Genomic DNA, 26,142 nt, shown 5'->3' with positions numbered 1-26,142 from the left:
AACACAACTGCTTCCTGTTGATTAAAAATGAAAATGGGAGCCAGGAGATGCTCAGTTATCAAAGTGTGTGCCTTGCAGTCATCGTGAGGACCTGAGTTTGTCCTCCAGCTATGGCACACACACTCAGAGACATGAACATGCTCATATACAAATGTACACAGTTACACACAAGAGTTAAAATGCATTTAAACTTCACATTTTAAATATTGAAATTTTTCATACAAAATACTCTCTAATTTCCTTTTTCTCTTTGTAATTGTCTTGACTTAAAACAGGCAGTGTGGGGCCTGGAGAGAAGAGGTTAAGAGCACTGACTGCTCTTCCAGAGGTCCTGAGTTCAATTCCCAGCAACCACATGGTGGCTCACAACCATCTACAATTCAGTCTGGTGCCCTCTTCTGGCATGTAGGCAGAACACTGTATGTGTGATAAATAAATAAGTCTTTAAAAAAAAAAAAGGCAGTGTTTTCAGCCCTCTAATCAACTTATTTTTTGTACTTGAAGAAGCCTTTTTTTTTCCAAGACAGGATTTCTCTGTAGCTTTGGAGACTGTCTTGGCACTCCAGGCTGGCCTTAAACTCACAGATATCTGCCAAGTGCTGGAATTAAAAGCGTACACCACCATGGCCCAGCTTGAAACTTTCTTTGGACTCAGAATGTTTTCTCTTTGAACTGAAAATATTTAAGGGAAATCTAGTCAATTGAATTCAGATCTTTAAAACAAAAGTCCTAGTGGTTTTCAATTTCTTAACTATCCACCAACGTTTACTGTACCAGAATAAATGTATCCCTTTTACTAGGCAGCAGAGGAACTGATGGTAAAAGTGCTTGATTGAGGAAAAATGGGTGATTAGCTAGGATTCTACACCCATGTGTCCCAGTGAGGATTTGCTGTTAGCTTCGAATCACCTGATCACATTCCAACAAATGGCCACAGCGCACCACCAGTCAGAGGCGTTAGCTGACATGCTTTGGTGGCAGCGACTGTGCTTTGAGAAGTGATGTCTGATATTTCTAAGCCTCATCTGTCCCTCTCAGCCTGGACAGCCTGATCCTCTGGAGCTTCAGCGACAGCAGCAAGCCAGGAGGAGGGCTCTTGCCAGAAAACGAGCCCAGGCGCAGCTCAGACCCCGGACGCCCGAGCCCGTGGAGGGCAGAAAGCACGTGGATGTACAGACAGGTAGCTAACCGTGCTGCTGGCTTCATGGCTCACAAGCCATTCATGTCAGCCCACTGGAACTTAGACTTTCCTTTCCTTTCTATCATCTGTGGATCTCCTGTGCTTATCAGTCCTTCCGCAGTTCCACGGTGAGGAAGTCTGTTCAGTCAACAGGCACAGAGCACAGGTTGTTACACCCTTCCCCCATGTTATGTGGCTCTTAGTTGAGGCCATTGTTGCTGTAATGGAACACCTTGATCAAAAGCAAGTGTGGAGGACAGGGTTTATTTGGCGCACACTTTCCCCCATTGTAGACCATCACTGAAGGAAGTCAGGACAGGGACTCAGACAGGGCAGGAGCCTGGAGGTGCTGATGCAGAGGCCATGGAGGCACTGCTCACTGGCTTGCTCTCCATAGCTTGCTCAGCCTGCTTTCTTATAGAACCCAGGGCCACCTGCCCAGGGATGGCACCACCCACAATCTGGGCCCTTTCCCCGTCAATTACCAATTAAGAAAATGCTCCACAGGCTTGCCTAGAGCAAAGCTTATGGAGGCATTTTGTCAATTGAATTTCCCTCCTCCCAGGTATCAAGTTGACAAAATTAGCCAGCACAGTTTCAAAGTAGAGTTATTGCTCACAACCCAACATGAGTCACTCTTCTTTTCATCAATGCTGACAGGAGGGGTTGGGGTTTAGCTCAGTGTTAGAGCACTTGCCTAACACTGACATTCAAGTGCTGGGTTCAGTCCTCAGCTCTGGGGAAAAGAAAAAGAAAAAAAAAGACTGCCAGGAGAGCTTTGCAGCTCTGTCTGCACATTTTACTTCTCTGTCAGAAAGAGCAAGCCACTCGTACTTAGTCATCTGCCTTTCGCACTGGCCCTCTCCTTTGCTCTCCGCGACTTTGCGTAGGTGCTCCTAGGCAGGTTCCAAGGTTTGCTGCTTCTCTCACTCTGTAACCTGTGCAGCCTTTCATTTTGAGGAGCTGAGGAGGCCCTGACTGGATGTGTAAACAGCAGAGGAAGTTCTGAGTGAATGTGCATTGCTGGCATAGGCATGACCATGGCAAGGACTAATACCGCAGACCCACGGGACATTGGCAAAGCCTCCTACTGGTCTGAATGTGAATGTGGACGGTGTGTGAATGAGTGTTTACAAGTGATTGACCAGTGTGTGAAAAAACTAGCAACTGCAGACTCCTCCTCCTCGAGACTGCTTGCCCAGACTAGCTAACCACTTTCCATCCCCACCCATGAGGTACATAATAAATGTGCTGAGATTCTGGGTTACTGTGATAGTAGGTGCGACACCAGCAGAGTGAGCATAGCCCCCCTCACCCCAACTTTTCTGTACATGTGTCTGTCCTTTCTTCTTTCCCTTGCTGCCCCTAGTCAAGTTTCCAGGACCAAACCCTGCTGGACAAGGCATTTCCTATTGACAGAATCTTGGTGAGCTGACAATACTTGTCTTCTAGAGACTGATGTGACTTGAGATTCTTCTATCCAGTGGAGACCATGAGAAAATTTACCAAGGTTATCTCTGGAGTTAAAGAAAAAGAATAAACTACACCTCTTCCCCTGCCCTTGAGCCAAGCCTAGAATGAGTGAATGTCAGGGATTTGCCATCTTTGCCATTCTGACTAAGGCTTAGTCTTGGTCCTAGGTGTGTCCAAAAGCTATAAATGCGGCCAACACAAAACTGCAAACTCAGCACATGAGAGGTTTACTAACTTTGTTTTTGCACCTTGATTGCATGGGTCTGAACTTTGTAGATGCCACATCATGTCATAACCACAGAAGATGACACGAGCGTGATTTCATCTGAACATTCAATGATACAGCCCTACTTATTTACTGCTCCCTCTGTCCCTTTACCTGTGACTCTCCTGTGTTAAAGAGTCCATGTGACAAGTGACTTTGATCCTTTTTACACCTGAGGAACTGAGGGCAGAGAGCTCTGTCTCGACTGGACTCTGTTCAGCATTTGACACCAGTGTCCAAGTCTTTGTGTGGTGTCACATGGCCCTGCCTCACCAAGTTACTACTGTGACATTTATTTGTAAGTGTCTGTTTCTAAACTGTGCATGCAAAGAATACCAAAGAGCAAGTTAGTTTGGTACATGGTTCTTAAAATTCCCAGAGTTCTTAAATTCTCAGCACACTATAACAAATCCTGTATTTACTAAAGATGCAATCTCTTACTCACTTGGTCGGCCTTAAATATGAGATCCTCCTGCCTCAGCCTCCTCTTAAGTGCTGGAATTGAATGCCTGGTAACTTACTTCTATTTGTGGAGAGCTGACATTTCAAATATATGTCTATACCTAAAGTAAACCATAACTAATTGTATATCCATTGCACATAATGTTCTTTCTAGAATTATACCTTGAAGAAATTGTTGACCGCATAGTTGAAGTCGACATGGAATGCCAGACAGATGCATTTCTGGACAGACCACCAACACCACTCTTCATTCCTGCCAAAACTGGCAAAGATGTGGCCACTCAGATACTAGAAGGAGAGGTACAGTACATCCTTCTGGCTTCCCTCTTCCTTCAAATGTGACATTCAGTTAGGCGCAGGTAAAGCTTCACAGAGGCAAAAACCATTTCCCAAACAAATTCACTGTTTGGATTTCTTTCCAGATAGTACCTATAGTGGTTTTATCCTGTAATACCAAGAAATGTTTTTTGTTTGTTTTGGTTTGCTTTCCCGACTGTCCTTCAAAATCACAGAGATCTGCCTGCCTCTGCCTCCTGAGTGCTGGGACTAAAGGTGTGAGCCACCACCACCCAGGAAGAAATGATTTTAAGTTTACTATTTTGATTATTCCTATTTTCACATTAAAAATCATTACAAACACTTTTGCACATTCCATTTTGCTTACATATTTACTTACGTACGTAACAAAGACACCCTCCTTTCCCAGACACACAGCCATCTTCCCCGACACCCTCTCCTTTCCCAGACACACAGCCATCCCCCTGTCACCCTCTCCTTTCCCAGACACACAGCCATCTCCCCCGTCACCCTCCTTTACCTTCTCTTCCACATTTGGTTCAGGATTAAAATTTGTTTGCTTTCTTGTGTTTAAGCTCTTTGACTTTGACCTTGAAGTCAAACCAATGTTACAAGTCCTGGTGGGGAAGACGATTGAGCAGGCCCTTCTGGAAGTGATGGAAGAGGAGGAGCTGGCCAACCTGCGGGCCAGTCAGTACAAATATGAAGAGATACGCAACGTCGAACTGGCTGAAGTGCAGAGACTGGAGGAGCAAGAGAGAAGGCACCGAGAAGAGAAGGTGGAGCTGTCTGTCCATCCGTCCGTCTGTCTTCTGTCTTGCTCTTTTACTTCTCTGATTTCTTTGGGAATGAACCCAGGCCTTCCATCCTCTATGTGTAATACCTGGAGCTGTTCTTTAGTCTTTTGGCTACTTAATGCATTGCATTCAAGCTTACATGAAGCTAGTGATGGTTTTAAAGATGTGTGAAGAAGAGCTGCAGTGTGTGTTGCTCAGGCTCTCCTGTAGATCGTAAATCTCTCGTGGCTGACTTACTTTTTGTAAGTTCCACCTCCTGGTAATGTATCTTAGTCAGCTTCCAAAAGCTCCCAATGAAATGCGGGTTCCCATATTACACGTGTCCAAACTGGATGATGCTGTTAACTAACAAGAGTTAGAAGGAGCATTAGAGAAAGAAATACCGTGATTTGCTATCATCCAGTAGAGAAAGATGAAAGGAAGGGAGGAAGTGGGGATGCTGGGGGCTGATGGGTAATGAACAGACACCTGGAGAGAGTGCCAAGTCTCTTTCTTGGAGGGTGGGGATGCTGGGGGCTGATGGGTGATGAGCAGACACCTGGAGAGAGTGCCAAGTCTCTTTCTTGGAGGGCAGGACCTGGTCTCCAAATTATGCTTTATGAACCTTCAGTAAGAAGAGTTTTATAACTCATTTTAACAGTGTATCATAGCCTACAGCTACAAAAATCTATACTTAATTATATTTAAGGGTCTTTCTGTTGATGGTGGCTGTCACTCTTTCTTTGTGCCGAAACAGAAAGTAGTGCCAAAGTGCTTACACCAGTGATAATGACTTCCCAAAGAGCCCACATCACTGTGAAGAAAAGTAATTTGCTAGAAAATTCTACTCAATACTTAATCAACGGGATTTTATATTTTCTTCCAAAATTACTAATATTTTATGAAGAACATGGAACTCATAGTGAGAAATGTGCCTGCACAAATCTTTGCTTGCATATATAAAATAAACACTGACTGAAGAAGCTTTGTTGAAATAGTATACATATATATCAAGGGAAAAACTCTAGAATATGAGTCATCTAGAATTGTATATATGTTTTTAAGCCTCGAAAATAGATTATTTGAAAAATATGTTAATGCTGCCACTTCTATTTAGGCACATAGAAAAGCGTTCATTAGCTTTATAGATGTTATGTGGCCTAAAGGAGAAAACCACACACAAAGCAACAAGCTTTTGGGATCTTCAAAACCATTTCAGCTTTATTAATTCAAACAGGCACCAAACACAGGTCAAACCATTAGCCTATGTTCTTTGATGGGAGATACATTGGATAAAATTCCATATTAGTACTACTTTCTGATGTTACTAATAAAAATGCATGTGATTATCTGTCATAGTTTTAGACAAGGTCTCAACGACCGTGTGAACCAGGATAGTCTTTCGCTGGCCATGCTCCTGCTTCAGGCATCAAGTGCAGGCAGCAGAGGTGTGTGCCACTGCATCCGGCTGCTGCTATCTTTTTAGCTGCATGCATGCAGTTAAGCATAGAAACTAGGGCTGCAGAGTGGCCCAGGGGTTAAGAGCACTGGCTGCTCTTCCACAGGTCCTGAGTGCAGTTCCCAGCAACCACATGGTGGTTCACAGCCATCTGTAATGAGATCTGGCGCCCTCTGCTGGCTTTCAGACATACATGGAGGCAGAGTGTTGTATACATAATAAATACATAAAATCTTTTTTTAAAAAAAAAGCATAGAAATTATTTGACTTGGAAATGGGTCAGAAGATGAGTTTCACCTCAGGTTTCTTTATTTCTTCATACTCAGTGTCCACTAATTGCTCTAACGTACTGTGTTGCAGGGAGTCCTTGCCAAGGAACCGTGCTGAGCACTTGAGGCAGCTATGGGCTCTTTCACACACAGCCTCACTAGTCCCGGTGCTGGAGAGGACAAACTATTCAGATAGCCATATGCAGTGACACTTTTCCCTTGACAGGAGCGCCGCAAGAGACAGCAGTGGGAAATCGTATATAAGCACAACGAGACATCCCAGAAGATCTCGGCGCGTGCGTTTGCCCAGCGGTACCTGGCTGACCTTCTCCCATCTGTCTTTGACAGTCTCAGGAACAGCGGCTACTTTTATGATCCTGTTGAAAGAGGTTTGTGCAGATTTTTGTTAGATTCATTCTGTTACACTGAGAATGTTCTCACTGCCTCAGATTTATTTAATGTGTATGATCACTGGCCTAACTTTATTTTGGTAATCTAGGTCAACCTCAAACTCATGATCCTCCTGCCTCCTCCTCCTCCTCCTAGATGCTGGAAATACAAGTATGTGTCACTATGCACTGCCTTGTGACCATTTTTATTTTCAGTTGTATTTTTTATATTTCTGAAACAAAAATCAATTATAGTTGTTTAAATATTGTTCATAATAAGTATCATGTCCTCTAAATATGTACCATTATTACTTATCAAAAGCAAATTTCAAATACTTAAAGCAAGGTATTAAAAGGTGTCATTAGCATCTCTTTATTGAGAAGCAGGGTTATATATTAGAAAGAACAATGGACTTGATGTCAAAACATGAGTTAAGGTCCCAGTTTCATTAATTTTATGACCTCCAGTTTCTTCATGTTTGAAATGATAATATTTTTAGGAATTAAGTCATGAAGTACATGAAATTTTATATACATAGATTCATTCAATAAGTTCTATTTCACTAGAGAACCTTGGCTACCACATTTTTGACACTATATGTGGTTGTAGAGCAACAAAAGTATAAGGATGATTTTTTAAAGTATTTGGAACATTCCAGACAGTGGTGGCACAGTCCTTTAATCTAGCAATCAGGAGGCAGAGGCAGGTGGATCACTGGGTTTGAAGTCAGCCTGATCTACAGAGCGAGTTTCAGGACAGTAAGGGCTACAGAGGCAAACCCTGTCTTGAAAAACCAGGAAAACAAAATCTGAAACGGATTTTCTGATTTCCACCACATACAATTACTAAAGCCTCTTTCAGAAGCATGGAGAGCACTAAAACCCTGTGATGTGAACTGTTTAACAGACTTATCTAGAAAAATGCATTCAATTGACCTATTGTGAGAATCAAGGAATTCAGTGACACTGTATATGAAACCTAGACAATTTATGGAAAAAATAGAAATTATTATGCTGGTTTGGTTGCTCCTAACTTCTCTGGGTAAATTGACAAAACAATGGGTTCCATGATAAAATTAGCCAACTACTACCATCTCAGGTGGCAAAGGACAACAGTGAGCTCAGTGATAAAACTGACTGACTCAAGATGCACATAAAAGTCTAGAGGTTTCTAAGTAGGAGGGAAGAGAATCTTTCTCCAAAGCCCCAAAGCTGAAGCTGAAGAAAATCAGACGGAGGCCCTCATTCTAAGATTGGCTGAATTCAACAAATATTAAAGTGCCAGCTTCGGGCTGTTGAAGGATAAACACAGGCACTATTGGTACAGAAGGACACACTGTCACTTGGGATGGAGCAGCTAAGAACTGAACTCTTAAGTTCTCAAGCATTTATCTCATCCGAGGAAGTCTCTGCACCCTTAGCAGAAGATGGAGCCTCACCCCTGTGTTAGTCAGGGCTCTATAGAGAGCAGGGCTGATAAACAGAATGAGTCTATTATATAAAAATGGTCTTTGTCAGAGTGACTTTATCCAATAAGTAGTTTGGTCCATGAGGCTGGATGTCTCAGCTGGTCTTCAGTATCCATTGGAATCCTGACACAGGCTCTAATACCAGGGAAGGGATGAACTTACCAGTGATTCTGAGGGCAAGCAGACAAAAAGCAAAAGCTTCCTCCTTCCATGTCCTTTGTATAGGTTACCACCAAAAAGTGTGACTCAGGTTTTAGGTGGGTCTTTCCACCTCAAATAATCCTGCTCAGGAAAGAGCCCTCACAAGTGTGCGCAGCTGCTTCTGCTTTAGTTAATTCCAGATGTAGTCAAGTTTACAACCAAGGCCAGCCAGCTCAACTGTTTAGGTCTCAAGATGACATGGAACTGCAGCATTGTTCTGCTTCCATCCTATCTTGTGTTCTAGCTAGGTGTCAGTCAGCTGTCACCATGACAGCACACCTGGGGTCATCAGTGGAGAAGGGTGAAAGATTGATATTAGCTCAGGGTTCAGGAATTCCGATACAGATCCACATGTAGTCACTTGACTCCATTGCTTCTGGGTCTGTGTAGGAAATCAAAGCTGTCACAATAAACAAAAGAGGCGTGGCCCAATATGCCCTTCAAGAACACATTCTTCCTCAAGTAGACCCCACCTCCTGACACACCATCAGCTGGGACCCACGAGTTTTGGGGAAAATAGTTAAGATCCAAACCATAGAGTAGACCTCTTACTATCTGTCACAGAAATGTTTGTTTTAGTTTTTTGTCTGTACCTGAGATATGTTATATATAAGAGCAAATACTGTATTCTATCACTCTCTGTTATCATCCAATTAAATAGATGCCCTAAAAAACATCTTGAAAACTTTGAGTGTAGATTTAGTGGGCAGTCTTGTTAAAGTGCTTGCACAATGGATTTCCCACTGAAGTTGGAGCAAAGTTTCTACTGATAGAAGCGCTTAGTCTCCGCCTCACCAGCAGTGCTTTCTAGACAGCCTCTTCCCAGATACCCTTCCAGTTGGTGAGTTTCCATTGGCTCTGCACTCAAGGATGACTTCTCCTTTCCAGGAATGTTCATGCCCCAACTTGCATTCCACTTGAGTGGAGTTTCCCCAGGTTAGCATCTCCTCTCTGCCCTGCCTCCTTGGCCCATCTCTGGTTGTGCCTATGGGCCCAGCTGTATTTTGGCTCTGTGGAAAACCTCATGATTTGTAACATACTGCTTCTACTGAGAAGGGAAGTTGAGTAGAGCATATAGAGAATATACAGAGACTAATGCAAAAGTTGTTCTGTGTGAGTCTATTAATGGCTTATGTTGGGAAGACAGTGCTTCTGAGCAGTTACGTTGGGAAGCAAAAATGTCCAATGACTTGCAGAAATGGCTTAATGAAATTCTTTGTTGCAGACATTGAGATAGGATTCATTCCATGGCTAATGAATGAAGTTGAAAAAACCATGGAACACAGCATGGTGGGAAGAACAGTGCTTGACAGTAAGTTGTTTTATATGAAAGCTGCTTCTAAACTTCTCAGTGGGGAAGAGTAATTGAGGAGGGAACATTAGTTGGTGGTGGTTCTCAAACTTGGTTTGTCACTTGTATTAACAAGGGTGAAGTTTCCACCCTCTGTTGTTCTGGGTTTTTATAGTTTCTTCATAGAACATCTTCTGTTGTTGCTGTGGACTTGGTACTCAGAGAAGCCAAGAACATAGCCTGTTCAATGCATTAATTGATAGTCGTTGAATATGGTAAATCTATAAAGGTTAATGGAAAGAGAAAGGCCTACATGATGCTTTTTGCTCATCCATAAAGAAAGTATGGAAACTCATAATGACCTCTGAACTTTTCAGTGTTGATCCGTGAAGTGGTTGAAAGAAGGCTAAACAGTTATGAGCGTAAGGAAGACACACAGCCCTCCATGAGGTCGGATGATGTGTTTAGTGGTCCTGGCACAGTGAAAGATCCCTCGGTGAGTTTAGAATTACAGGAGCCAACCATATCCCAGCAGCCACTTTTAGACAGAGACTCCTCCCAGACAATTCCATCCCAAGAAAGGAGGCCCATGGAAGAGTGGGACCCAGTTTGGCAGAATGACCAAGGAGAACTGAAGGAGTCTGGAGGGGAGGAGCTGTCACAGCCAGAAGGATCATGGGAGCCAGGAAACCACTCAGCAGCTGGTCAGTAGTGACATAGTCAGGTACTGGTGTATGTGACCCCAGAATTTAGAAATTATGGATATTTATCCACAGAATCTTTCTGTCTAATTGACTGAAGAAATAAATTATGATAAAAGAAAACTAATAAAAAGACACTTTTTCATTTATTTAACAAAATATTCAAAGACCATGTTGTCACACTTGTAAAAATCTTGTCTAACCACTAATTCCCCTTCACTGTCATATAGAACTAGTAAGTGTTATCTTTTCTTTTTTTGTTGTTTTTTTTGTTTTTTTGGGGGGGGGTTTGGTTTTCCAGACAGGGTTTCTCTGTATTGTTTGGGAGGCTGTCCTGGAACTCGCTCTGTAGACCAGGCTGAATTCGAACTCACAGAGATCTGCCTGCCTCTGCCTCCTGAGTGCTGGGATTAAAGGTGTACACCACCAACACCCAGCTGTGTTATCTTTTCTTAATCCTCCTAATTTTGTGAATTAATTCCTTTTTGATAAGTCTAGTATCTCATGTTAGATAATCGTACTGTCAGTCATTAAGTTTGTCCTCTCTGTAGGAAACTAGCACCCTCGATGTGTAAAGAAACCCTGTGTGTTCCTGAAGGCTGAGTGTCTCCTCCCTGTGAGGAGCAAACCCAGAGCCATGTTTGGCTAAAATTAAACACCACCCCTCCACCTTCAGTATCTAACTAAGTCTAGCTAAGGCTGACTGACTGTTGTCGACCAGTTACATTCTGGCTTCTCTTTTTCACATTTCATCCATAGCAAATGCTCAGGTAACAGCAGCAACAGCAAACTCCGTCTCTCTCCTGCCATCCACACAGCCTCTGTTGTCAGCTGGTTAGAGGTACCCAGGCCTTTTGTGGGCTATTTAGGTCTATTCATGTTTCAACATGTAGAAAGTATAGGCTTTTACTTTGTAACTAATTAATGTGTTGTTTACATATTTTATTCTTTGCCAAATAGTATGTCTTCTTTCCATACAAGTTTACCTAAATTACTTGTTTCTTTAAAATGTGGTAAAGTAATGGGTACTGTAGACTTCTGTGGTGTACACAGGGGAGTTACCCTTGACTATTAACTCATTTACACCATTTCCTGTAGAAGTGAAAAGCACAATGATTTCGCCACTGTCTTAACTACTACTAGCATTGACTGAAGTCTTGTGAGTCATCGGGCAAGCATTTGGTCTAGCCTTAGACTGCCGGAAGAGATAGAATCTGCAGTCATTTGAAATGGCATGACGTATTTATATATCTACTCTAATTTCTGAAGACCAGTGCAAGAATGTGTATGTAAGTGATTATAAATATGGTGCTCCTCCTTCCTATAAAACCCTTTCCCAAATCCATGTCTGTTTTGTTTTGTGACCCCCTGAGTTTAACTGGGGTCATCTGTGTGACCATGGGTTTGGAACTGTCCATTGGAGCCCAAAGAGCCCACCAGTTGGTACAACTGAACAAACGACTCCCCTTCTCCCAGAGTCTGTCAGTAGTTAGGGGGTCCCATGACTGTGACAGGGCCAGTCTTGTGCAGTCCCGGGACAGATAATCACAGCTGTTGTGAGTTCAGGGTTACAGTGACTGTGGTACTCAGAAGATGGATTTTCACAGCCCTTGTCTATCTTCTAACTCTTACAGTCTTTCTGCTCCCTCTTCTTAGCAGCTCTGCAGGAGAGGTATGAATATCTTGTTAGGGCTGACCTCCCAACCATCAGCTCTTCTCACCACCTTGAGCAGCAGGGTTTCTTTATTCCCTGCAAAGAGACTTTTCTGATAAAGCTTAGAGCCCCCTTTGTCTTATCTGCTTGCCAGTTTAACAGTAGTCAATCCCTGCTTGGACTTAGGACTTCCTCAGCCATGTGCTCTGACCACTTTGCAGATGTTTCATTAGGCAAACACTGTATGCTGTGTTATTCCATGATTTATTGAAGCATGGGTAAATCCAGAGTCCCCACATTGAGACAGCTTACTCTTGCTCCAACATGCTCCATTCTAGAAAGACAAAGGTAAGTGGGAGGCCAAGATATTGTACCCAAGAGAAAGAAACCAGTTTTTTATTATCTGGAAACAAGAGTTTTTAATTTTTATTTATGTATTATACAGTGCGCTGCCTGCATATGTCCCTGCAGGCCAGAAGAGGGCACCAGATCCATTACAGGTGATTGTGAGTTGAACTCAGGACCTCTTGGAGAGCAGTCAGTGCTCTTAACCGCTGAGCCATCTCTCCAGCCCCTGGAAACAAGAATTTTAAGTGGAAAGTTTGAGTTTTCATCAAGTTTATGAAAAGTTGCTTCAGTCACATGCAGGGTGTTGTAAAAACGTGTGTCTGGGAGACCCAAGTATAACCATAAGCAGCTGTACAAATGGGTAGCTGTGTAGACGCCCTCATGCCCATGTTTACCCACATTTGCTGGTCCTCCTTCCAGGTTCTGCCCCTCCTCCCATCTCAGCTAGCACTGAGGTGACAGAGGTTACGTGATAGATGTGTGACCAGTATCCAGAGATTGCAACCCTGGCATTAACTCCCACATTACTAAATAGAGCAAAGCGAAGAATGGCATTAGGTTTGAGCCATGTGAAGGGGACTAACATGGCCTTCAAGTCCCTCCAAGAACTTGTAGGGTGCAAACTGGCTCAAGCCAGACCTTCTGGGCTGAAATCTGTACCTGCAAGGAGGTACAGAGAAAAATCTCTGATGACAGATTTTTTTCCTTTCTCAAAGCTGTCCTTCGTCAAATTGGGGCGGGGGTATCCTTTGTTGGTCTTTGGTTGGTTAGATTTTTAAATTATGTGGAAGGAAAAACATCAAAGCAGATGGTTCCCTTTACAGTCACAGTGAGGAGTCACGATTGGGAAAGGGACACTTGTCATACTACATCAGAATGTTAATGGTACCTATTTCTTCTACCCCAGCAAAGTTTCACTTTCTTACGTTAGCAAAAGCATCAAACACATGAATTTTATCTGCGGGCTCCTGGATGATGATTTAGCCTGGACTCCTGCTGTCCTCACTACCTTCCGCCTTCATCCCATTCTGGACCCCTCAGAGACGCCATGCTAACCAGCTCTGTTCAGTGACCCCATCTGAGGGGGCATGCCATGGGCACCCTGTGAGGTCACAGGACAACTTTCATCCTGAGGGCCCTAGTTATCAAATATAGGTTGTCAGACTCATAGGCCAGCACCGTCATGTACCAACTGACCTGTCAGCCCTAACCCTTCTTTATTCACTCTAAAACTGAGGGTGTGCATTACTCCCTGAGCTAGGAAACAGCTCTGCCTCCCCTGGCCTAACCCTTCTTTATTCACTCTAAAACTGAGGGTGTGCATTACTCCCTGAGCTAGGAAACAGCTCTGCCTCCCCTGGCCCAGGCAGTGGTGATGCTTACTCAGTTACCTGCTCTTCACATTAGACGTCTCTGTACCAAACTAAAAGCTACCCCAGAGCCCAGGTAAAGGCAGTGCCATCAAGCCTGACACTCTGGAGTTCAAGCTCTGGGACCCACATGGTGGGGGGAGAGAAATGACTCCTGCGAGTTGTCATCTGACCTCCACGTAGGCTCTGTGGCATGAACATGCACAGACATACACATGTACACTAAATATAAAAACTGTTTAAAAGCTTCCGTTTCTAACCTTGGTTGTAATCATGGAGGCATGATTATGGTGGGGAGGCCAGAATTTTATTACCAGGCCAGAATTTTATTACCAATCAGCACAGTCATCTGCCCCGATACGTTTCTCTTGTTTTTCTTGTGTTCTCTCAGTGAACTGTCGCTCTTCCTAGTTTCCCTCGTATGGCACGGTCCTCACCCTCTACTGCTCTGCAGCCCCTGCTTACCCGGGTTCCTTTCGTGTCTTCGTTCATATGCTGTTGTTGCTGTAACCCAGTGCCCTCAGGAGTACTGTAAGACTCTCATCTCCCATACTTAGATACCACCAGCAAACATCCTCTATCGCCAATATATACAAACACATCTAGAACAGTGGCTCTTAACCTGTGGGTCGTGACCCCCTTTGGAGAGGGGGAATGAACCTCTCACGGGGCTCTCCAGTAGACTATTGGAAAACACAGTTATTTATGTTACAATTTATAACAAGCAAAATTGCAATTACGAGGTAGCAATGAAAGTAATTTTATTGTTGGGATCATCACAACATTAGGAACCATATTAAAGGGTCAAAGTATTAAGAAGGTTGAGAACCACTGTTCTAGAACACAGGGAGAAGGTCGAAGTAATAATTGAGTAAGTACAACATCACAAAGTCCACACACAATACCTTGAATCCTCATGGCCTATTCTAACATATTGCTAGCCATTTTGACTCTTGATAAATAACTCCACAGCAAGTTAAAAGGTGACATATAAGGTCACCTTATTGCTGTGAGCATACCCATAGAGCTAATAATCACAAGAGAAAAGACATAGAAAGATGTCTCCTAAAGTGTAACTAAAACAAAACATTCTTCAGTTCATCCTAAACATGACATTATATTAAGGGACAGTACAGGAATTACCATAGATAGAGAGGAACACACCTCAAATGGCAAAATAAGGACTTCTCAATGGGGCAGGTAGACAAAAATCACCCGAATCAGCATGTTTGGAAGTCTGGACTTTAGACTTGTAACAATGATGTCTGCTTGTTACTGGAAATAGCAGACTCGATGGCATTTGCCCTGTCTTAGCCTTGTTTCAGCCCCACGGCCATGGAGACCAGTGGACTCAGGTCATAACAGCTGACACAACAAGTAGCCTAGCAGCCACTGAAAGGAGAAAAATAGGCTCAATGTCCCTCAAAGCCACATTCCAAAGACACTTGTCACTATTTGACTTCGTGTCAGCTCCCTGGAAAAGCCCATTTTTAGGGCCTGACTTTATTTGATTTGACTCAGAGTTTGCTCATTAACAAAGATCCTAACACCAGGCATTGCTACTAAATAACTTAAGCCAAGAGTGAGTATAAGATGACATTTACCTAAGATGGAGACAACAGCAGGAACAGTCAGAGGAGGATAAAGAACAGGCATGAGATGGCCATGGGGAGATTTGGAGCCGCTGACATATTCCTGGGAATCTGTGTGTCGGTGACGGTGTGCACGTCAGGAAAGGCTTGAGATAGGATCAGTCAAGTCTGACTGACCTTGAGGGTTGATACAAGTAGGAATTGAAGGCGACCACAACCCATACAGAGCCTCTCAGCAAAGGATGGGAGACAGTGATTCACTCAAGTCCCTAGGGGTCAGCCACATAGTTTAAAGGGTGAAACCACTCGCACCAGGCATAAGGACCTGAGTTCAATTCCCTGAGACCCATATAGTAGAGGGAAAGTACTGGCTGTTGGCATTTCGGGCGGATCAGGATGGGTCAGGTATCCTGGAGCTCGAGAGTCACAGAATACTCAGTGTTACACAGCTCAGGTGGAAAGGTATCCTGGAGCTCGGGAGCCAAGGACCACCACAGGTTGTATGTAGTAAGCTTAGCTGCTTACAGCCCAGCCTCAGGGAAAGGCTTCCCCAGTGTACCCGCTCCGCTCAGGCAGGACAGGGTCTTCCAGCTGGGGATGTTCGCTCAGGCAGGACAGGGTCTTCCAGCTGGGGATGTTCGCCCAGTATAGCAGTTTTGCTCAGCAGGAGGTTTCTCGGGCAAAGTTGCTACAGTTTGGCTCTGCTCCGGGAGAGCAGAGAGTGGAGAGCCTAGCATAACAACTCTGCTCTGCCAAGGGAAGCTTTCCCTGGCAAAAGTGTTACAGTCCTGCTCGCTCTGCTTTGCTCTGCCCAGGGTCGCCTCTGCTCTACCACCACTGCAAAGGAAGATCTTCACCCAAAGCTCATTGAAAGGGTTTATTGGGAGGAAAGAATCCAGGAGAGTGGCTGCCCTCTACCAGAGTGGTAGTGGGAACAGACACAAGCTGAACCAGACACAGGCTTTATATAGGGCTTCCAGGGTGGAGATTGGTCAGATTTTAGTGCTGAGCTCAGATTGGCTAGAGCTCTGCTCGAGGATTGGTTAGTTTTCTGTACAGGATTAGGGTCAGATTTGGCTCTGGTTTCAAAGCCAAAGTGTGTTTCTTTCTCTGGTCCTTTTTAGCCTTTTGGCTCCAATTTTAGGGCCAGGATGCATTTCTTTCACTGACTCTGATTCCCGGGACAAAGTGCGTTCCTTTGTCACTGGTTTCAGGGTCAGGGTGCATTTCTTTGGTTCTGGTTGCGGGGCCAAAGTGTGTTTCTTTGGCTCTGCTCGGGGTGTGTTTCTTTGGCTGTCCCTTTTCCCTACACTGAGTCCTGCATGCTGTCCTCTGACCTCCCTTAGGCACAGTAGCATGCACTCCCAAAACACAGAAGAATGTTTTCTTAAAGAAACACTTTTAATATGTATTCTAACTGCTGACCCACTAACAGACCCCAGTGGTCACAGTCATTAGGAAGGTTATTATAACTAAAATATAAACCACAACAAAAACTCAAAGTAGGGGTGGGACAGGAATCTCTCTTCCAGTATACTGTGTTATACTTACTCAAGATGTCCAGTACTTGCAAAAAAAAAAAAGATAAAACTCAGAAAGTGTATCTGTGCAAAGGTGCAGTCTGCAGAAGCTGTGTGAGAAAGTCTAGATTTTCAGCTTACCAGAAAAAAAACACTTGAATCATCTCCATGTTCAAAGAGCTGAAGGAGACAAAAATGTCCAGAGAACTAAAGTATGAGCATGTGGTCTCATCAAATAGCAAAATGAGTGAAACCAGAACCAGTGGGCTAGAGAGATGGCTCAGAGGTTAAGAACACCTGCTGCTCTTCAGAGGACCACGGGTCTGGACAGCAAAGAAAAGAAAAGGAGGCCCTTGCACACTGTTGCTGAGAAGGTAAACTATGACAGACATTACAGAAAGAGTACGGAGGATCCTTAGAAAAAGCAGAACCACTGATCAGCCAGCAATCTGATACTCAATTTTCACTCAGTGCTACACCTACATCCCCATTAGAGCGCTCCTCACAGGAGACAAGATGCCAAACCAGCCTAGATAGATGGATGGGTTTTTAAATGGAGGATGTATATATAATATCACCATACTCACCCACACAGAGAGTGAAATCCTGTCATTTGTAGCAATGTGGACAGTGTTGGGATACACCAAGAACAGGAAGATACATATACGTCTTCATGATCTAAAAGCTAAAACAATCTTCTAAATGTAGAGACCCTCACAGTGGTTATTGGAGGGTGGGAAGGTCTTGGGACAGCAAGCCTTATTGCTACAGCTGTATAACATAGGTGGGCCAGTGGCTTTCAGTGAATTCCACCAGGATTTACTTCCCTGTCTTAAGACCTTGGCTATAGGCAGCCTCTGGGGTGAGACTAGATCCTAATGATCATGTGCCACAGGGCCAGCTCCATCTCTGGAAGGCTGGTCTGCAAGAAATGAGTACTGGATAAGTTGACTCTGACCTCATGGTTCTCTCCCAAATCCAAAGTATGCGTCATTCCTGGATGTTGCGTCTAGACCTTCCGTAGCTCTAAAGCAGCACTGCAGGGCAGAGCTTGGCCACCCAGCCTGCTCCATCAGTTGACTCTAATGATTACCTTGGGGTCCAACTCCGTGACTTGCAAGATGTCCAGGCCTTTATCTCATGTCCTGTTTTACATTTGGTTTCCTATTGATGGCCACCCACAGTGGACACTTGTATTTTTTTCCACACAGATCAGAGAGCTAGCCTCAGAGTTGTGTGACCTTAAGAACCACATAGAACCAGTACTCAGAAGGGTTCCTGACAAGACTTGATGTTCTGTGTCATGCTTTTAAAACTCTTAATCTTCAAATAAGGGCTCTGTGTTCCCATTTGGCACAGAGCTCTCCAATGCTATAGTCAGGCCTGCCCAGGACATTGTAGGAAGCCCAGCCTTCTTCCTTCTTCCCGAGTTTTTCTTCCTCACCTCTGGTGTTGACCCTGTCCAACACTTCAGGGTAGACACATGCATGACTGCCCCCTGCATCTGAAGTGATCTTGTCATCTAGAATCACCATGGCCAGGCCAGTCCACTCGAGGTCAGTGACTTGGGAAATCTTACTAGCCATTGGTCAAGCAGAGCTGAGAATGGGATTATGGTCAACTCAGTTACACAGAACCAAGAATGAAACCACTTGGAGAATGCAGGGGTCTTCTATGTTCCTCCAGAATATTCTGCCATTATGAAGGAAGCTGCTTGGTCACAGTGGGCCTAGGAGATGACCTTGTAGAATCATAAGAAACAGTCAGTGGCCATTCTCTCCTTAGTGGACACTAGACTGTGCCCACTGAAGCTGGCTTCTCAGACACTATGAGGAGGGGCTGCCACAGAGCACTCTGGGATAAGTGTGGCCCGCCGAGTTCAGGGCCTGCCATCCTCTCCCAGCAGGCAGCAGCCTCGGCTGTATCCCACAGTGTTCCCAGCATTTATCTGCCTGTTTTTACCAGTTTGACTAGCCTGTGCGTCCCTTGAGGACCAAGATACATTTGGTTTGCATTCTCAGTAGCCACACAACAGGGATCTACAATATTTGTTAATGAATAAAGGAAAGGAGGATTAGCCAGGTAATGTTGACCTTACTGTGGTCAGACTTTAATCCTATCAAGCTCAATTCATTTGCTCGCTGTGTTTTTCTAGCCCCTTGATATGCAGATAACATGGGCTTCCAGCTCATTTCATGTCACAACGGCAGCTGGTCAAATGGCCATTCCGTTTGCTTTTTTTTTTTTTTGTTTCATGGAACTTATAACTCTGTTGTGTCAGCCTGGTTTTCAAGTCTTACCCATGACTTTGATTCTTCCTGAATCTGTTCTACACTTGTTTTTGATATGGGACGCTGATACATTCTCCAGGGGCTGGGAATGTGACTCCATCATCAGAGTGCTTGTCCAGCCGGCCTTAGGCCCTGGGCTTCACTCCCCACACTGGATAGAGTGGACACAGTGGAGGACCAAAAGCTCAGGGTCATCACTGACTTAGTGAGTTCAAGGCTAGCCCTGGGCGACATGGAACCTTGCCTCAATTTATTTTAGAGATTACTCACATCTTAAAATTCTACAAAACTACTTCTCCGTGAACTCATGTCTCCCTTTTTAGTCACCTTGCTGGCACGACCCAGGTTGCTCAGTGCCATAAAGGAGCTTGCATATGGCTACTGGTTTCCCATCTCCTGTGATGGTCATGTCTGCAGGTGTTCAGATGGGACCCCCTCCTCAAAGGAAGTGGGGTCCCCCAGGCCAGGCATCATGCGGCTATGTGCTTTGTGCTGCGTCTTATGAGAAGGTCCTGGCTTCCTGAGGCAGCAAGAGAGACGGAAGAGCAGGGTACGGCCTGTGCAGAAGGTGCTGTGTGCCGTACCATGTCCAGGCAGGAGAGGCTTCGCGGGCAGTGCTCAGGAGTCTGACCTAGTCTCCCACGGTTGGAGTTAATTGCCCTTGAACAGGTTCCTTGCAAAGCTTAAAGTGCTGCCCAACAATAAATAATGCATGTATGTACTGGGTCAGAAGTGACCAGCCACCATGGCACAGCAGCCACACTCAGAGTACCCACAGCAGAGCCTCTCGGCTGCTCTGCCCACCCCGCTACCTACCTCCTGTTTCCCATGGTCCCTGTTGGCTTTGGCCATCACTTAGAGCAGAGCTGGATGCTGCGCCAAGTGGCCAGCAGTGGTACAGCATCCAGTTCATCAGCGCTCATAGCTAAAGGGGCCAGGTTCCCAACCACCAGGGTCAGAGTGGAGCTCTTTCCATCAGTGGGTGGCTTCAAAAGAACCTCAGCCGTCTCCCACCGGGGGCCATGGCTCAGATGCCAGTAGACACACAGCTGTGCTTGGATACTGCACAGAACACTGGCAGCTGCCAGACAAGCCTCACCCTGCCCTGCCATAGGGGGGCGGCTCCAGGCTGCCAGTGCCTTCCCACAGGAGGGAAGTGGCAAGGTTGAATGGCAGGAGCAACAGGAATCTATAGCAAGGGAGAAAGAGAAAGATAAAAAACAGACAGCACCCCGCCTGCAGCTAGCTGATGGGGAAGTGGGGGGTTCCAGGTAGATGGGGAGGGGGCATTTGTTTGTTTGTTTTGTGCTCTACTATAATTTTTAAATACCCAGAAAAGTTGTAGACTCTGCCTAGGACTTCATCTGAGAGGACAGAGGGGGGCAGCTCTCCAGATACTTCATTGCTGCCAGCTCCCTTCTCAAGTCCAGCCTATCCGATAGTGTGGTCACACCATATAGAGCAAAGTGTAGTTAGCCAGCGACGAAAGTGAAATCCTTACATCTGCTGTTTTGTTCTTTGTTTCAGTCATTTATCTTCTCTAAACATAAAAGGAGGGCAAACAGACACTCATAGAGCATTGGGTTTCTAAACAGACAACGCCACCAGGCTGCCACCTTATCATGACCAATTCTAACACTTGGCATCCAACAGTATCCCAACAGGTCCTTTAGTTTTATAACAGCCGTTGTGACCTATGGTGGAAACACAGTGTGGCTTCTTGTGCTTTACACTGACACCTCTAGGAAGGTTCCGTAGAAGTTTAGACATGTCCCCTGTGTGACAGGAACCGGAGAATTTTGTACAATGCTGAACTGGGTTTATTTATGATAGTTGTGAGGTTTTATTATTTGTCTTCATAGAACTACATCTGGTTCTGTCGTTTTTGAAAACTGAATGGAACATTCATAGCCTCAGGTTTCATTGGTAACCGAGGCTCTCTGAGAACAAATTTTACTTTAAGTCTTAATATCTGACAGCTGAGCCCAAGAGAATTATATTAAAAACACTCGTGAGCCCAGAAATTCAGGACAGACCTCCCCACGATTGGCAGGCACGCCATTAGGGTGTGGCACCCGTGTACAAACATGGAATCCACCAGGGCCAAAGCACTGGCCGGCATTACCTAGACAATGAAGTCATAAAACACTATGGTTTTATCTACATATCGAGGATTATAACAGTATTGTCTCTGGTGGATTATGCAAACCATTCTAGAACGTTGTGTATGGTTAGAAAATGCTAATTTTCATCATAGGAACTGCTGCCTAGTTAGACCCACTAGGCCTAAGTAACTTACAGATTGGTTTGTCTGCTACACACCTAAATGAATCTTTTTGATCGATGGCATTTGCCAAATGATTAAGAGAAATACCAGTTCTTTCAAAAGGCTGCTTCGTAAAGACTAACTGAATATGTATGTGTACTAGAGCTATATTTTACTTCAGTCCTCATCCTGGGTTGCAGAAAAGATTGTACTAGATGTACTAGAGCTATATTTTACTTCAGTCCTCATCCTGGGTTGCAGAAAAGATTGCTTCGTTCTGTCTTGTGTAGATCAACGTTTTCTGGAGACAACTGGGGCAGATCTTGGGCAGGAAATGATACCGTGTTTATATTTTTTAAAGATAGCTATAGCAAATCTGTAGTATTTTGAAAAAGGAAGGAAATAATAAGGTTAATTGGAAATTTCGAATTGTTGAGACAAGGGGGTAAGGCTTTTCGAGGGTGGTGCTGAATGCCAGGGCCAGAGACATGGCTGGGAGAGACGGGAAGATGTCCATCTGAGGCAGGACCTGGAAGAGAAACTGGGTTCTGGTGAAGAAACTGGGCTCCAAACTCAGTCCGGTTTTGCATCCCTGAAGTGGATATTTGACGGTGTGGCATCTGCCTGATCAGGGTTCCCATCAGTGAAACAGGTGCAGGTCAAATGGTCTTACCGTTTCAGGCAGACTCAGTGTTAGTTTCTTTCCTCATTTCTCCGTCAGAATGTCTAAAAAAGCAACTTAAGGAATTAATCTGGGTTACAGTTTAAGAGCTACCTTCCATTAGAGTGGGAAAGGCGTGGTGGCAGGAGAGGAGACCACTGATTGCATCTCAAGGCAACAGGCCCCCAGCAGTAACAGTCAAGCATCTGTGTGCAAATACCCAGGATGATGTGAGCCAGTGCGTAGGAGGCTTTGCCAAGTGTGGCAGAAAGAGCCTGCTTAGCTCACTGCAGCCTCCCAAGAACCTGTGCAGCGTGAGTGCTATAGAGAGAGCATTCATGAGGAGAGATCTCCCATCATCCCGCTCTGTACACAGGGGAATCAGAGGCTATCATTGGCCCAAGCTCAGAGAACTAACAACTCAGAGGTAAGACCACCCTGCAGCTGGTCCAGCCCTTCCCTACTGATCTGGGCAGTAGTTATCAACTCCACAGTTAGAGAACAGGAAATTTATCTAGAGAAATTGTGTTAATATTAGTCTTTAGAGACTCAGAAGTGACATATGAACCATGGGTCTCCAGATTCCCCACAGTGCTGCTTTATGGACTGTGTGTAGACTTAACAGATGTCAGGTGGACCTTGTTTGAAATTTAGAAGTGACTGTGTTCATGTGTTTCACACAGGACTTAATATCTCCGTGTTAGTGAAGCGATGGAACAGGAGCTTACAAGTATAGACTTCCGAGGATGGCAAGAGAATAGCTTGTCAACAAGCGTGGCTTTTGCTGGGGTGAATCCTAGCATTTGGGAGGCAGAAGCAGGCTTATCTGTGAGTTTGAGGCCAGCCTGGTCTACACAATGAGTTCCAGGACAGCCAGAGCTATAAAGTGAGACCCTGTCTCAAAAAAAAAAAAAAAGGAAGGAAGGAAGGAGTGGAGAAAGGAAGGAAAGAAGGAAGAAGAAAAAAGAAAAAAGAATTGTGGCACTTGTTTCTTATGTAGACTTTGTAAGTAAAATGTCCCTGGTTCTATGAATACTTATCATTTCAAGCATGTGGATGTTCATATGCATAGGTGTGCCCTGTGCGGTGCTTATAACATGGGGGGAGTTGTAGAGGGGTGTGCATGCGGGCACACACCTGTGGAGAGCACAGGCTGACATTGGGAATCTTCCTTGATTAATCTCCACCTCATTTGCAGTGTCTCTCACTGAACCTAGAGATAGCAGCCGCCCTAGCTTGTCAGCTTACCCTGGGGGTCCTGGGTCTCTGCCTCCTCAGCACTGGAATTAGAGACAAGTTGCAGCACCCACTTGGTTTCTGTGTGAAAGCCAGAGATGCAGACCAAGTCCTCACACTGGCACAATAGCCTCAGATGTCTGTTTTTTCAATCAGTAAAGGCAACGGAGTTTACATGAAATGGTTTACCTGCTTCTGATCACTATATAAAGAAGGAAGGTAGGGAGGCAGGCAGACACACGGAGACAAACAACAGAACAACCTTATTCCTCTAAGGGAAAACTTAAAATTTGCTAACTTTCAGTCATGGACTAATACGTTATGTAAAGAACTCTTCAGTATATAAACTTATTTCTAGTGTCTTTTAACTTCTTGTGTACCTACTGTGATTATCATTCCTAACAAAGCCACAATGCTGGAATGTTAATATGAACTATCATAAAGTATACAAACATTTTAGAAGCTCCATTCATTGCCTCATCAGAATTGCTTCAATGTTAGTCATTCATAAAGTGTAAGTCATTATTACCTTTTTGTTTCCAGATTTGGATTTTTCAGAAGAGTCCAGCTACATAACCCCAGTCAGCCTAGACTTCATGATCCCCCCACCCTAGTCTCCCGGACCCTGGCTGTACAGGCATCGTCACCACAGTAGGCTTAGTCTACTGTGTTAACATCCATTTAATCTTTAGCAATGAAAGCACTGTGCCCCTCCTTTGCTGGAGTGTATCTCCTTGTCTCCTTCCATTGAGCTCTTGGCTGGACGCCAGCTTCTGAGGAGAGGAACTCATGGAAATCACATTACCTGGCTACTGTTTTAGCTTTCTTCAGCAAATGACCGTCCTTCATTAATTCATATATTGTTTATCTGTGTCTTACAGGGGTCCAACATTTTCCAAGGCCAAGCTCCACTCTTATCATCAAGAAGATTTTAACAGCAGCCTTCCAAGCCATCAGCTCATTTTTAATGGGGGAGGGAGAAATGAAAATGTAAAGGTTTTTTTTTCTTTTGTAGTTAATTTTTTACCTGTTGTAGATTATTCATTAAAGTCCTTTTTTTAAACATCATCGCTTTCAATTGTCTAAAAAGCCATAAGGTGCCATCTACTCCTTTCAAAATGAAGAAGTATAGATACAAAACTCAAGTTAGGACACACCATTAAAAATTTAATTTTTAAGTAAATGCCATTTTTAATTTTAATTTTTAATTTTGCATATAATGTGTTAGGTGTTGCAGTGGGATTTTAAACATAATTTCTTTCTGTTGACCCTTCTGCCTTTTCTTCTTCAACCTCCTGCCACCCCTTGTTCTTCTACTCTTCACGCTCTCTTATCCGTTTCTATGTCACGTGTTTTATTACCTACTGTCTGTTATATGACCCACACACTCACACACTCACACTCACATACACACACTCACACACACTCATACTCGCATACATACACTCTCATGTACACACTCACACACTCATACCTACACACACTCACACTCATACATACACACACTCTCACACTCATACATACACACACTCACACTCATAATCACATACACACACTCTCACACTCATACTCACATACACTCACACACATGCACGCACATGCACACACACACACTCTCACACACACACTTAAAGCCAAGATATGCATCTGAGAGAATACATGTGACTTACCTTTTTTAATCTGGGTTGCCTAACTTAATATTTTCAAGATCCATCCACTTTCTTACAAATTGCATAAACTCATTTTTCTTTATGGCAAATGGATTCACATCGTATAGCTCGTATAGACCACAATTTAGTTATCCACTCCTCTGCTGATGGACGTCTAGGCTGGTTCCATTTCTTTACTACCATGACCAAAGAAGTGATAAACATGAATGGGCGAGCATCCCCAGGGATGCAGAGGACCCAGAGTCCCTTGGGTGTGTTCACAGGAATGGAGTAGCTGGGTCGTGCGGTTGTTCTAACTTTTGGAAAAAATTCTTTACTTATCACAAAACACCTGAGAACACGAGAAAGGAAATGTTTATTTTCCCTTACAGTCTGAAGGTAGTTCCTCACAGCAAGGAAACAGCAGCACCTGCAGTCAAAAAGAGGTGAGTGTTGGTGCTAGGTCACTTCCTGGGACTAAAACGAGCGGTGTCCCCCACATTCAGAGTGGGTCTCCCCACCTCAGCTCGGCATCTCTGTTTGCCTCCCAGGTTACCCGAACCCCCCTGGGGCTGAAAATAGAGATTAGCCATCACGCCATATCACAGTTTTCAGCTGGCTTTGTTCACTCAGAAAAGTTAGAGTCGCACTCACATTTACTCACATTTTCCCATGCACAGTAGCTCATTCCTTTTTGTTGCTAGATGGGATTCTACTCCATCAATGAGCCGTGATTCACCAATTGATGGACGCTAATGCTACAGCCCCAACATTTGTGCCCCCGCCAAATGCAAACTTGGAACCTAGTACCCAGTGCGCAAGTGTGAAGCCATCTACAGAAAATGACTAAGCCACGAGGGCTCTCGCTCTCATAAATGAGATGTGTGCCTTTATAAAAGAGTCGTAGACAAACTCCCTGTCCCTTTCTGCCATGTAAAGGAGAAGCAGTAAGTTGTCATTTGGGGAGCAAAGAGCAATCCCTTACCAGCCAACCAAACAGCAAGATCATCTAGAACTCCTCACCCTCAAGAAATGCCAGCAATGCATACCTGTCCCCTATAAGCTATCCAGTCTAAAGCGTGTTGCTATAGCCGCCTGAAAAGACTAAAATCATCTGGTCTTATATGACCCAGTCGTTACTAGATATATGAGCTTCTTACTCCTATTAACCGAGTTAGTCAAACAGGTGTGATGATTCATTTCCTCTCACATCTGAACTGTGGGCTGGTACCAAGTGTGGCAGGACACTCCCACAGGTGCTTCACACCAGAACATTGGTAGGAGGCTCCCGCATCAGTAACAAGTTCCCAGGAGGAAGCAAAC

At 44.4% G+C, this 26,142-nt stretch overlaps 1 protein-coding gene across 1 annotated transcript in view; it reads left to right on the top strand.

Moving 5' to 3' along the window:
• Rsph3 (radial spoke head 3) overlaps positions 1–24,238 on the top strand; it is a 33,261-nt gene extending 9,023 nt beyond the window's left edge. The window contains exons 3-9 of the mRNA XM_005065758.4: positions 1,039–1,180; positions 3,535–3,680; positions 4,253–4,456; positions 6,408–6,570; positions 9,466–9,552; positions 9,909–11,521; positions 24,052–24,238. Coding sequence (XP_005065815.1) covers positions 1,039–1,180; positions 3,535–3,680; positions 4,253–4,456; positions 6,408–6,570; positions 9,466–9,552; positions 9,909–10,243 — 1,077 coding nt within the window. The 3' untranslated portion in view covers positions 10,244–11,521; positions 24,052–24,238. The remainder of the gene's footprint in view (positions 1–1,038; positions 1,181–3,534; positions 3,681–4,252; positions 4,457–6,407; positions 6,571–9,465; positions 9,553–9,908; positions 11,522–24,051) is intronic.
• The last annotated feature ends 1,904 nt before the right edge of the window (positions 24,239–26,142 follow it).

This window comes from Mesocricetus auratus, unplaced genomic scaffold (assembly GCF_017639785.1).
Source record: "Mesocricetus auratus isolate SY011 unplaced genomic scaffold, BCM_Maur_2.0 Super-Scaffold_100018, whole genome shotgun sequence".
Lineage (NCBI taxonomy): Eukaryota > Metazoa > Chordata > Mammalia > Rodentia > Cricetidae > Mesocricetus > Mesocricetus auratus.
Note: the sequence above shows the minus strand (reverse complement) of the source record. Positions and strands in the feature narration are given on the sequence as shown.